Consider the following 12,577-nt stretch of genomic DNA (forward strand, 5'->3'; position numbering starts at 1 on the left):
TCTCTTGAACTCTTGTGTATGAACACCTGGTTCCCAGCTGGGGGCGCTGTTTCTGGAGACTGTGGAGCCTCTAGGAGGTTAAGCTCCGTGGACAGAGAATGGGTCACTCCCTCCTCCATCTTTGGATGGGACCACTGAAGCCCTATTCTCTGCTTCCTGGTTTGTCTACCAGTGAGAATCATAGCATCGTGGTGTCACTGGTTCAGCCCAAGGCTACACCTGCTCACAATGGCAGACTGAGCCCTCTGAGACCGTACGTGGAAGGTCAGTTCCTCTCTCCTTCAGTTGTTTCCGTAGCATATTTTGTCAGGGAGACAAGAAAGTCATCAATACACAGCTCACGAGCAAAGTTGAGTATGTTAAAGAAAACAAGTGTTCAAACTGAGTACCAAAGGACAGACAGATGCTCTCTCTGTCCAGGTAATCAGAATGGGGTTAGAGTCTCACTAGAGGGATGGGGAAGATTCTACTTTGGCTAGAATTTAAGGTGGGGTAGGTGGAGGAGGTGTCCCAGCGACTCTGAGGAATGATGCCAGAGAAGATGCTGAAGAGGCTCACCCGCCTTTTACACTCAGCGGACTTTTGCAATATGAGGAAAAGAAGAGTGTAAACGGAGAAGGCGATGGCTCTCCGATCCCTGAGTGTGAGAGAACTAGCTGAAATAACCACCCACCCTGTATCCAGCCATTACAAAAGCCGCCCCTCAAGTCCAAGACTCAGCAGATATCTGATAAAGCAAGACCAGCAATCAGTCATCTCAGCCCAAGGAGGAGTGTGGTTCCTGCCAAAGCCCTTCCCCTTAAACTAGTCTCCTGCAGGGTTTCAATCTCCAGCTGCCCTAGTCACTACAACTCCTTTCCACCCTCTCAACAAGGGGACCGGACCGGCTTGCTGCATGGAGACCTGGGACAGAAAGATGGGGACTTCCAGGGAGGAAGAAAGCTGACGGGGACTCTTTGCAGCTATAGAAACAAAAGCTGCGACCCATGAAGAAGGAAACTGGATTTTTAATGCACTTGCGTTCTGGGTCTGTTTTTAGGAGCAGAAACCAAAGCACCTGCCTGTGGCTTTTCCTGGCTCTCCTGCTAGCAGACACCCTCCAGTTAGGGCCTAGCAGGAAGAAGTTGGGCAAGAAAGGGTCGTGTGTGTGTGTGTGTGTGTGTGTGTGTGTGTGTTTTCTTCAGGGTTCAGGTGCCTGGGGAACGGTAACCCTAGAGTAACCAAGCTGCGGCCTGCTAGACTTCCTCCCGTATCACAGCCCAGCAGCGAGCAGGGTGGGAGCTGGCTTCTTTTCCAGCTTGCCTAGGCTTGGTTCCAGCAGCACCGCTGTTTCTCCCAGGCCTTGGTGCTTGCCTTCCCTCCTCCCTTAGCAACCGGGAGTCTGTGGACGCCACCAAGTAGCAACCGGGAGACTGCGGGGAGCCAGGGTGAGGAAGGGCGGAGCCCAGCTCAGGTGCCCCAGTCCCCGCCACTGCAGCGTAAAGCCACCGCTAGCCGTATCTGCACCTGCAGCGGGGTCCGAAAAGGATTCTGCAAAAATGAACCATTCTCACCCCGCTGGGTAAGTGACAACTGGCTTTGCCTAGCTGTGGCAGGTGGCGGCTCCAGCCAGCGGCTCTCCTCCTCCTCCCTCCTGCTGCGGAGCTCTGGGGCGACAGGGAGAGGGAGGGAAAGCTCTGGGGGAGGGGAAAACAAACGCAAATTCTAGGCTGCAGGAGGATGGCAGAAATCCCAGGCGTCCTATCTACTCCCTACCCATCCTTGCTTCTTCATGACGTTCGCCACTCTTGAAATTCTCAGCCCGGAAAGACAGGAAAAATGGATGTGAAAACCGCGTACAATAAGCAGGGACGGATGTCAGCTGGGACGAACATCCCTCAGTGTGGAACACAAGTGTTTAAATGCTACAGCAGAAGTTACTGAAATAGGCATTTGTTGGGAGATTGGAGACAGAGATAAATTCTCTCTGTGGCTTGCCTATAAAGAAACGGTTGTTTCTATGTCTAGGAAGATCTTCTTGTAGGAGAGAGGCCCCTTATGTCAGAATGCATCTTCCCAGTTGCAGAAGCACCATAATGCTTTCTTTAGAACCACCTGGGCCCAGGAAAGTGGTATGGATGGAAAAAGGAAGAGATCAAGAAGTGAGGTACCCACGCACCCAGACTCCTGTGGATATGCCGACTCTTAATAGGCATATTAGCAACATTCAATACATAACAGAGTGCAGTCTTTGTTGGTTGTTACACAAACAGGGTTTTCATTCTCCGTGAAAGTGAGAGGACCCATTTGCCTTTTGAGTTAAGTGGACAACACGCATTAAATTGGCTTTTATTATTATCGTATCTAGTAAACAGATACGATAAAAACCTCCTCCCTTCGGTTTTGCAAATAATCGAAAATGCTTTTCAATTTCATTTATTACACATGTTAAGGAGCAGCGGATTGGCACAGGACACCCTATTTAGGATCGTTTGGAATTGGTGGCGTCTGAGACACCATATTCATTATTGCTCTCAGGATCTAGAGTCAAACTTGAAGATTTCACTTTTTCCCAGGGAAAGGACAAGAAACAGTAATGTTTCAACAGTCCAGAATCCTGTGAGGTGTCCTGCTGGAAGGTGGTTTCAGAACATTTTGGAAAGTAAGGACACTGTACTAAATTGGATTTTGGTGCTTTAATGTTTTGCTGCAGAGTTTCTGAGCAATTGTTGCTGGCCATGGGCCCCATGGGATGGGAATAATATGTTTTCTGCAGATGCTGTTGGCACTTTGTCTGAATTCAGGAAAATGAACGTGTCAGTCACGGTCTTTTCCTATGTTTGTCAAGTTTTTGACTAAGTGAGAATCTGATTATTCCATTTAATCATTTATCTGAAAATACAGGCAAACCTGCAGTTGCTTATTAAACTGTGCCAAGATTAAGATTTCAGAAACCGAAGCCAAAATTTTCTGAAGCCCCATTAGTGCCGAGCACACGGGGAAAGGGGACCAAATAAACATGTGTGCTTTGTGGTACTGTTCAAGGGTGATGTGGAGTTGGTACACACATCCTGCACTAAGATGCAAAGCTTCTTGAAATATTAGCTCCGTGCCTTACAGGCTTTGGTTCTCTGTGTCTAGGACTGTTCAGGGGAAGGGGAAGGATCAAGAATCGCTGGTTGAATGAGTGGTCCTGGCTGATAGGGCATGTGGTCGCCAAAGAAAACCCTGTTAGAGCAGACATTAGGTAGTCGTGTGAGGCAGGTTGGGTTCTGTCGTAAACATGAGATATCTCATTGACTACACATTCGGAGGCGCTAATGACTGAGATTTCCACAGATAATGAAGGTTAAGACCGACCCGAGAGGTTTCTAAAGGTGCTGCAGCTCGGAAGGGCCAGGGCTGAAACGTAAAGCCAGTATCTCTAGTCAGCTTGTGGCCTTCATCATCTCACTTAATGATCTAATATGCCTGACTATCAATGTATAGAAATTTGATTCAGATCGGATCAACATCTGATGAATCACAGACACAGTGACCAAATATTACTCTATAGGGTGGCAATCATTTTTTTTTAATCGTGCCTGTGTAAGTATGTTGTGATTAGTTCGTAAAAATAAAGAGATACGGGTTGCAGGGTTTACAACTTTAAATCCGGTCACTTGAAAAGCACAACTAGATAGATCTCTACGATTTCAAGACCAATCTCCTGTACCTAGTGAGCTCCAGGGTAGCCAGGGCTGCATAGTGAGACTCTATTTCAAAACAAGGAAATAAACAGAAACAAACAAACAGAAACAATGTGCAGAAATGTATTCCGTCTACATGCCTTAAACTTCACCCACTAACAAAAGCATTCAAACTGATACAAGTCTCCTGCTCGAACAAAAGGGGTAATTATTTCTCTTGTTTATGTTGCCATTTGGAAATAGTAAAAGTTTGAGTAGCAGATAAAAGATTTCATCAAAGCTGAGATGCCTTCTTCATCATTACTGAGGCAGTTTGTAATTATTACATTTTAAACATAAAATGGTAATGAAGTGCAGGTTTACAATAAACCAGATATTGTGCCTCTGAACTTCCTCCCGTAGCGGCTGATGCCTTATCCTGGCTCTTCTCCCCTCCCCCTCGGAGCTGCTCACCTACTTAATTCCGTCATCAAACACTGGATATAAAAAGTACACAGGGCCGCGTGCAAGTTTTGTTCAGATGGAGTTTGGGAGTAAATAAAAATGGTCCTAAAAAATCTTCCAAGGATAACATAGACTTCAAGGTTCAGCTTCCTCTTCATTTGGCGGATGCCAACTATGAAACACCAGTGCCAGTTCTACTATCTGAAATGAAAGGGTTTTTTTTGGAGTGAACAGGTTCAATTAGAGGTTCCTCCAGTTTACTAGGTCCCAACCACTTTGCTGTTTGTGTATGAGTTTGCTGGACACTCTTCCTCAGGATGGAATGGGGGGATGAGGTCTCTTATATCCTCGGGCTTTGATGAGAATGAAACCACATAGCCCTTCCTTCATGCTCCCTACTGACTCCACGGGAATTTGGCTCCCTATCTGAGAGATCCACTTGACTGAGAAGAGCCATCAAATACACATCTTTGAGCAAAGAGGAGAGAAAAGTTATACTCCATGACAAGGAAATATGCAGAAAATGTAGTTTTGAAGTATTGTACTCTCTGATAACTCCAGAGAGCCAAATACTATCAGTTGTGTGTCTTTAGAGAGTGTGTATATTCCCTGGTGACACTGTAATCCACTCAGTTGTGCACAGTAGATGTATCCATTACACGCTTGAGCAGCCTTCAGGGTCTTTCCCTCCATCCTTAACAACCTAGTCCTCAGCAGAAGATTCTAGTTCACTGATCATGTCTATCCCCCAAATCATCTCTCTAATGCAGGATTTCAGAGTTGCTATTTTTAAATATTTGGATTTGTTTGGTAGTTTTTCTGAAGGCCAACATGCTAATTTAATTTTAGGAAACAGGTTGGTTCCATTTTATGGTTGGATTTAGCAGGTTCACTAGTCCCGGCTTCTCATCTGATCTTCTTATGCCACAATCCTAATTTTTTTTTTAAATATAGATACCATGACTCTTCCTTATACTGAGCAAACCCATTGATACAAAGAGATGGGAATGGAAGGGTGTCTGTTCTGGTGATAATAAAGCTTTGAAGTCCTTCAGAACTGAGTATCAAAACCTCAGTCATCCGGCACCAGAAATGTTCCTTTTAATGCCTTCCTAGAGCATTCAACTGCTTCTGATGCAATGGGTTGGAAGCTATTGGATTTCTATTCAGATTAGTTACCCGGTATGGAAGGTGTTTGTTGTAGCAACATCTAGAATATACCTCAAATTATCCCTTCACATTTCCTGCTTTCCTAAGCTCCATGCTCCCCAGTGGGATACCAGAGAGTGCGGGGCACCTCCCTTTCATGGAAGCAGAAGGGTGTTTATAATTTAGAATAGGAGCAGGTATGAGGGTGTAGGAATCAGTGTTACTGCAAAAACATTTTCTAGAAAGTTCCTTTTAAGAAAGCACAGGAGGAAGTCGAGGAGTACAGTTGATGTCTATTGAAGCTAGCCTTGCTTGAGTATCTCCAGAAGGTCTTTTATGGTATCCTGTGACTGACTGTGTGAATCCACAGTTTGTTTGCAAACTGGTTTAGAGACCAATGGCACCACAAGGTCTAGTAGGGTCTCCTGCTCCCTTCTGTTCTCTGAGCCTCTGCTTAGGGACACAAGAAGGAGAAACTGAGCATTCTTCAAGTTATTTGGACTAAGAGCAAAAAGGGAAAGTACAGCTTTTCTGACTGGATTCTTAACTCTTAACGCAGCACCAAAATAATCTAAGCCTGAGGAAACATGTATTTTTGAGCCTTCAAATTTTTAACTGAACAGTGTGGTTTGAATAATTGTTGGTCTCAGGTGGATAATTCTGTTGGTGTTAGGATCTTAGGATTCTGAAAAATCGTTCCCAATGAAAACCTCAAATTCCGTAGTTAGTTTTGAGTCTTCTGTGACTCACTTCAATACAGACCAAGACATATGGCATAGAGTGAGAATCATGACTCTTTCCTCCTTGGACGTCTTTACTCCCCTACACAGATTGCAGAATACTACATGGTATGTGATGATTTCATAAATACCAAGTTTAAAGGGAAACTCTCACATTTAAGTGGCACTAAAATCAGCACAAAGAAGCAGAGCACACACCGCAGCACTTATACTGTTCTGTGAGTGTCTTTGTCATTTTTCTTCAGATGGTAAATCCCCAAATGGTATGACTGTATGCATAATTTACTACAAATAGCAGAACAGTTGGCTAATTCAAGGATGACTCTCAACTAGCAAAGATGTATAGTGAGCAGGCGTATATTCGTACTTTGTGTTCAAGTGCATCATTGAAGGTAAATGTATTTTAATAGTTATTATTTTTTTTTGCATAAGCGACTAGTTGTCTGAACTGTGTTGGACAATGAGGTTGTGCAGTGTCCCCAGACTTGGGTATGTCAACACACTTTCCCTAGTTGCTTTCTTCCTTCCCTTGGCTTCTTTGTCTTTATTATCCAAGTGAAGCATATGAAAAGCAACTGAGTAGTGAATTCTGGGTAGAACCTCGTGTTGGTTATACAGGTTAAACAATTTTCAAGAATTTGTACCTTCACCTAAAACAGTCAAGCAGAATATTCCAGCTTCGGAGAAACTGTTTTTTTTTTTCCACACAAGGGAGACACATCCTTCACTGGCAACATTGTTGCTACTTGGCCCAAAGTAACTCAGCTGGAAGCTTGGCTCATTGGAGTAACGTGTATTCTGCAGAAAGAGTAAGAGATGTGACAAGCTGAACAGCGTGCTTTGAATAGTCATGCTTTACTATGATCCTGTTGGTGTTAGGATTTTAGGCTTCTGGAAAATTGTTACCAAATCATTGCTTGTATAGTGAGTCTCAAGAAATAAACATTAACAGTGAACAACCTTGGAACATGGAGAGACAGTGGTCTGGATTCTTTAATAACTTCTCATTTTCTTATGAATCTTCCCTGATCCTTGCTCCCTTCTCTTTGTTTCCTTTCTGTGGCTGACTCTTGGACTGTGGAAAGCTATTGCGATGTGGAGCTTCATCTACTCAAAAGATGTATGGCTTCCATATGACCTTCTCTTCTAGCGGTAGGGTCCAGAGAGTTCCTGTGTCATTTCTGATTGGTCATCAATGGTTACATTCTGTTTACCAGCATAGGGAATCTAGAACCAAGCTTTCTAGGTGCTCAAGAAAAACATTCTTAATTACTACGCCTTAGGTGGATGTTGCCTACAGAAACTGGTCACAGTTCTGGTTATTCTGTTGTTGTAGGCTCAGTCCTGCACATCTGAGAATGTGACTGTGTGGAGATAGGTATTTAAATAAGTAATAAGTGATATCAATGCAAAGGGCCCCAATCCAAGCTGACTTGTGTCCTTCCATAGATAGAGATTAAAACACAGACATGTACACACAGAAAGAGGCTGGGAACATTACAAATGCAGTGGTCATCCTTGAACTAATGAGTGAAGCTGGCATTGATCTTTCCTGAGTGACCCTCAGGAGCAATCAACACTGTAGACACTGGCCCAACGTTGCAGTATTTTTAGCTTCCAGAAGCACAAGAAGATAAAATGTATGCTGTGTAGGTCACCTGCCTGTTCTGTGATATGATTTTTTATGACAGTCTTAGTGAACTAACCAAATTGTTTATAATAGCTGAAAGCTTTTATTGACTGGTTCTGAAAAGCTGACATAAGTCTTTATAAGAAATGTAGAATCACAAAAAACAAATGATTGATTGATTGATTGATTATTGGCAGAGTGGTAATGGGTGTCTTAGTGTATCTGAATTCCATAGACCCAATGCCTTAAAAACAGCCCAAATTTATTTCACACAGTTCTAGAGGGTAGACAGTTCAGAGTGGCATCTGCAGAGGGTTGGCTTCTTCACTCACAGGTGGCTGCCTTATGTCTCTGTCCCCACACTGCCTGCATATCAGGACTCTTAAAGTCATTGCTTTTCCTTTTTTTCTTTTTTTTCTATGGTTCTAATCTCATTTGTGAGGGAGATGAACGCTTTTCTTAACTCTTAACTCCCCATTTCCTAATAGTGTCACACTCGAGGTTAGGATTTTAATTCATAAATTTAAGTGTCCATGTTAAGCCCATAGTCTATTACTTAACACACTGATATTTGAAGCCAAGAAGCTCAAAAGGGAGATAAGATCCAAACCCAGCTCAAATTTTAGGAAAACCTCATTGAGATGAGCTAATGAGGATAGGAGACCAGTGAGCCCTGCTGGGACATGTTAAGTCAGCTCAGTAGTCAAGTTCCTCCCTAAACGGAGAATATCTTGTGTAGTGTATGGATACATCACCTGTCAATTAAAAAGCCTGTGGCCTATGGCTTAGGCAGGAAGTAGAGGTGGGACATCTTGTGGGTGAAAAGGAATTTTGGGATACACTTGGGAAGATGTGAGAAGCCCAGTGCATGGTACCTGAGCACAGGTAACCAGCTATGTGGCAAAATGTAGGGTAAAATAAATGGGTTATTTTAGCTATGATCCAGTCAGAGTAGAGCCTAGCTATATGGCCAGGCTATTTGTAAATATATTTTGAGTCTGAGTCTTATTTCTGGGAGCATGGGTCTGGGAGAATGAACCAGGACCTAACTTCAACACCTCCCACCCTCAGTGTCTGGTACCGACTGGTATATAAAATCGATCATTTGAAATTGGTGATCCATTTTTCTGCGAGCGCTATTATTTTTCTGCCACAGTTATAGACATTTATAAATTAACAAAAATACTGGTGGGGGGGAGAGGGCAAAATGCTGAAGGAAAAGAAGGAACAGCAGGGAGCTAAACAGGCAAAATAAATTGTGCAAAGCACTTACAGAACAGCCCTGCAAACTGTGGGTTTCAAATGGGATCGGATCACGTTCTTTTATAGCTGCTGTTAATTTGTCGTTCTCTCTGCGCGATGGGCTGTGATGCTTCATATCTGTGGCGATTATGTGCCTTTTGTATCGAGCAGTTCCTTCTCTCCATCGCTTGCTTCGAGATATTTACAGTAATATCATCTCTATTGTTTAGGATCCAATAAAAATAATCTGTGGTAAATGAGAAGACCAGAATTAGAAAGAACTTCAAATTGCTGGGTACGAGGGACACAAGTGGTTTTTAATTTTCCTTCCTCCACTTGTCTGTATTTTGAAATTTTTTACCCTCTGAGATGACAAGAACAAGGGAGGGAAATCAACGCGTCTTTAAAACACTCCCCTGTCAGTGATTACAGCGAGCATTTTGTTATATTATTTCCACTCTGTGTCCCTACCATTTACCCCTGTTTTGACAAAACTATACTATTTGAAAAATCTGTTTCTCAACTGATTTAAAATTACAACAACATAGCATCTGAGTAGACTTTCCATCTCCCATTGTAAACTGAAAGCCCTTGTGGTAAGAGGTCACATCTCTCCGTGTCTCTGGGATTTGCCATATCGCTATCACTGTGCTTTGAAATTAGCTCAGTGGTTGCTGGAAGCTGGTGTGTTAGTTGCTTTCTGAACCTCTGGGACTAGCACCCCAGCTCATGGGGCTGCCTATATTTAAGGCGGGGCTTCCCATTCTTAATTAACTGAATTCTCAAACCCTCACAGGCGTGCCCAGAGCTTTGTTTCTGTGGTGACTCTAAATCACGTAAAGCTAGCACTCAATACCAACCATCACACAAACAAGCATTTATTATGTTCCAAGAGTATAGTCACTCGTTCACTCCAATACAGTTACCCGAGCGTCTACTGTGTGGTAATGCCATGTTCGGGAATTGCTGTGGCCTAGAAACTCAGTTTTCAGGAGTTCATCTGAGATCGTAAAAAGGCCTAAATACCAAGTTTTGGACATGCTTTAAAGCCAGTGACCCTTGCTGAACCTTGCCATCTTCAGGTAGCATGGTGATCCTGTGTTTAGGAATGTCTGTGGCTGTGAGCAGGAGATAGGATATCAAACAGAAGCTAGGGTCATGGCAAAAGCTATGAGTCGTTTCATCAGCAGTATACATATAGGTGATTAAGGTTTTTATTACTATCAAGACTTGGGTTAGTTTTGTAAGTCTTTATCTCTGCAAATTTCTTATTATTTTTCTATGATAGTAAGATATAAAAATTAAATTCAGTTTTTTTTTATTAATAAAACCACCACAAGTAGGAAGGGAAGCGATGGCCCAGGAATACATTCACAGGATACTTTGAGCATTCTTCATGGTGTGTCTCACCGACTATAACTGCATCCCTACATCCGTGGGTATGCTCAGATACAAGAGAGAGTAAGGAAGAGCGTGTGTGTGGTGTTCTGACTCTACTGGGGGAGGTAGACACAGGAGAAAGGACTGAGAATGGCCTTTTGTAGACATCTCAATGTCTACCACAGAGCTATTGTCATTGGCTGCCTGAGATTGGGCTTAGATGGTCTGAGTTCTGGATGGTCAGCCAGGTCATGTTACCCTAAGCAGGTTTTGTGATTGTTCTGATTCCTGACTGTGGGAGGTGTATGTTTCGTACAAGTTGTTGGGATCAGTTGGGATGACAGCACATTTAACACAGAGCCTGACTCACAGGTATGAAATGTTAAATCCTTGGTGCTTGGTTCTTCATGTAACCCATAGTGCAGGAGCAGACACAGGTTTCTAGAGCATGTCTAGATTTATTTCCTGAGTGGGGAGGAGCATTAAGATAATTAAAGAATCCATCTTGGAGAAGAGGTATAAGTGTGGCTGAGACATAAGTAAGAAGTTCTGAGGAAGCTGTCTCTAAAGTCCTGGTGTTATAATCATAGTTATCAGCATAGAAGGAAGCAGGGAGTAGGGCAGTGACATTTCTTACTGATTTAGTCGTGTTCTCAGGAACAAGCGTGCTGTACGCCCACATCACACACAACTTGCCCTGTCCAGCAGGACATTACACAGGGGTCCAGGGAGATCACCTGAAAGAGAGAATGGTGGAACTGGCAAACGCAAAGAACAGCGGCTTGTCTATAGTCTGATCAAACTGCCATTTTTACTTTTTCACACAGGGGTTATATATACAAAAAAGGCAGGATGTGGGGAAGGGGATGACACTGGAGAGTGGGTGTTCAGGAGGAGTACAGATATCTTCCAGAACAGAGTGTCAGCTAGGTGAAGGTTCAGGGGACAGGTCACTATGACTCTGCCTATGATTCCCTTGTCCTTATCCACCAAGGCTACCCAAGGTCTATGACTATCCACAAGACCTATGACTAATTGTTCCTATCCAGGCTGGTAAATTTCCACCAAAGCTGCCTGTTTTCAATATCTTATAGCTATCTGTTTCAGTGTTTTTCCAGAGACCTGAGACTTTCTGTTAGCAGGCATGTATATCAGGCCTATTGCTGATTTTAGGCCTTCAGTGTATAAGCAAGGCTGCCCCGACAACAACTAACCTGTCTTAGGTTAAAGCTTATGCTTTCATGCTGGTTTAAACTTGTATCCACTGTCTCTTTCTCATATTTGACACCTTAATTAGAAAAGTGTACATGAGGGCTTTTCTTCCTTAACAGGTATTTGTTTAAAAAGTTGAAGTCAGAAATTATTATTCCTGATCCAGATGTAAGTGTAAAAGATGGTCATTTTGTTCTCTTGAAATCGATAGTTTGGAATTTCTGTTAACTGCAGAAAGTGCCCACTTCACCAAAATTCTGAGATGTTGTCTTTGTTTTTTTAAATTTTTATGAGATTTTATTTATTTTAATTACTTTATTTATTTACATTCCAGACATTGCTCTCCCCTCCCGGTTCACCCTCCCATAGTTCCGCATCCCATTCCTTCTTCCCCTTGCTTCAGAGAGGATGCTCCTCCTCTACCAGGCCTTCCCTTCCCTGGAGTCTCAAGTCTCTTCAGGATTAGGCACGTCCACTGAGGCCAGACCAGGCAGTCATCTGTGACACATTTACTGGAGGCCTTCGACCAGTGAATGTTGCCTGGTTGGTGGCTCGGTCTCTGGGAGCTCCCTGGGGTCCCAGTTATTTGAGACAGCTGGGCTTCCTATGGGGTCTCCCTCCTCTTCTACTTCTTCAATCCTTCCTCTAATTCCTCTATAGACATCAATGACTTCAGTCCAATGGTTGGGTGTAAGTATCTGAGTCTGTCTCAGTCAGCTGCTGGTTGTCCTCTCAGAGAACAGCCACGCTAGGCTCCCATCTCTAAGCACATCATAGCATCAGTAATAGTGTGAGGCCTTGATGTCCCCGACCCCATGAGATGAATCTCAAGTCATTGGACCTCCTTTTCCTCAGTCTTTTCTCCATTTTTGTTCCTGAAATTATTTTAAGCAGGAACAATCTGGGTCAGAAATTTTGACTGTGGGTTAATAACTCTGTCTCTCCAATTGAGGCCTTTTCTATCTACTGGAGGTAGACTCTGCAGTTCCCTCTCCCCAATTTTGGACATTTTGGCTAACGTTATCCCCCATTGAGTCCCTCCCTCCCTTCCTCCCTTCCTCCCTCCCTCCCTCCCTCCCTCCCTCCCTCCCTCCCTCCCTCCCTCCCTCTGC

At 43.5% G+C, this 12,577-nt stretch overlaps 1 protein-coding gene across 1 annotated transcript in view; it reads left to right on the forward strand.

The window, feature by feature from the left end:
• Positions 1 to 1,531: 1,531 nt before the first annotated feature.
• The window catches only part of Erich3 (glutamate rich 3), a 94,022-nt gene continuing 82,976 nt past the window's right edge, over positions 1,532 to 12,577 (forward strand). Inside the window, exon 1 of the mRNA XM_028754338.1 lies at positions 1,532 to 1,561. Within this exon, the coding sequence (XP_028610171.1) occupies positions 1,539 to 1,561 (23 nt within the window). The 5' untranslated portion in view covers positions 1,532 to 1,538. The remainder of the gene's footprint in view (positions 1,562 to 12,577) is intronic.

The sequence above is a fragment of the Grammomys surdaster genome, unplaced genomic scaffold, assembly GCF_004785775.1.
Source record: "Grammomys surdaster isolate TR1022 unplaced genomic scaffold, NIH_TR_1.0 125996, whole genome shotgun sequence".
In the NCBI taxonomy this organism is placed as follows: Eukaryota; Metazoa; Chordata; class Mammalia; order Rodentia; family Muridae; genus Grammomys; species Grammomys surdaster.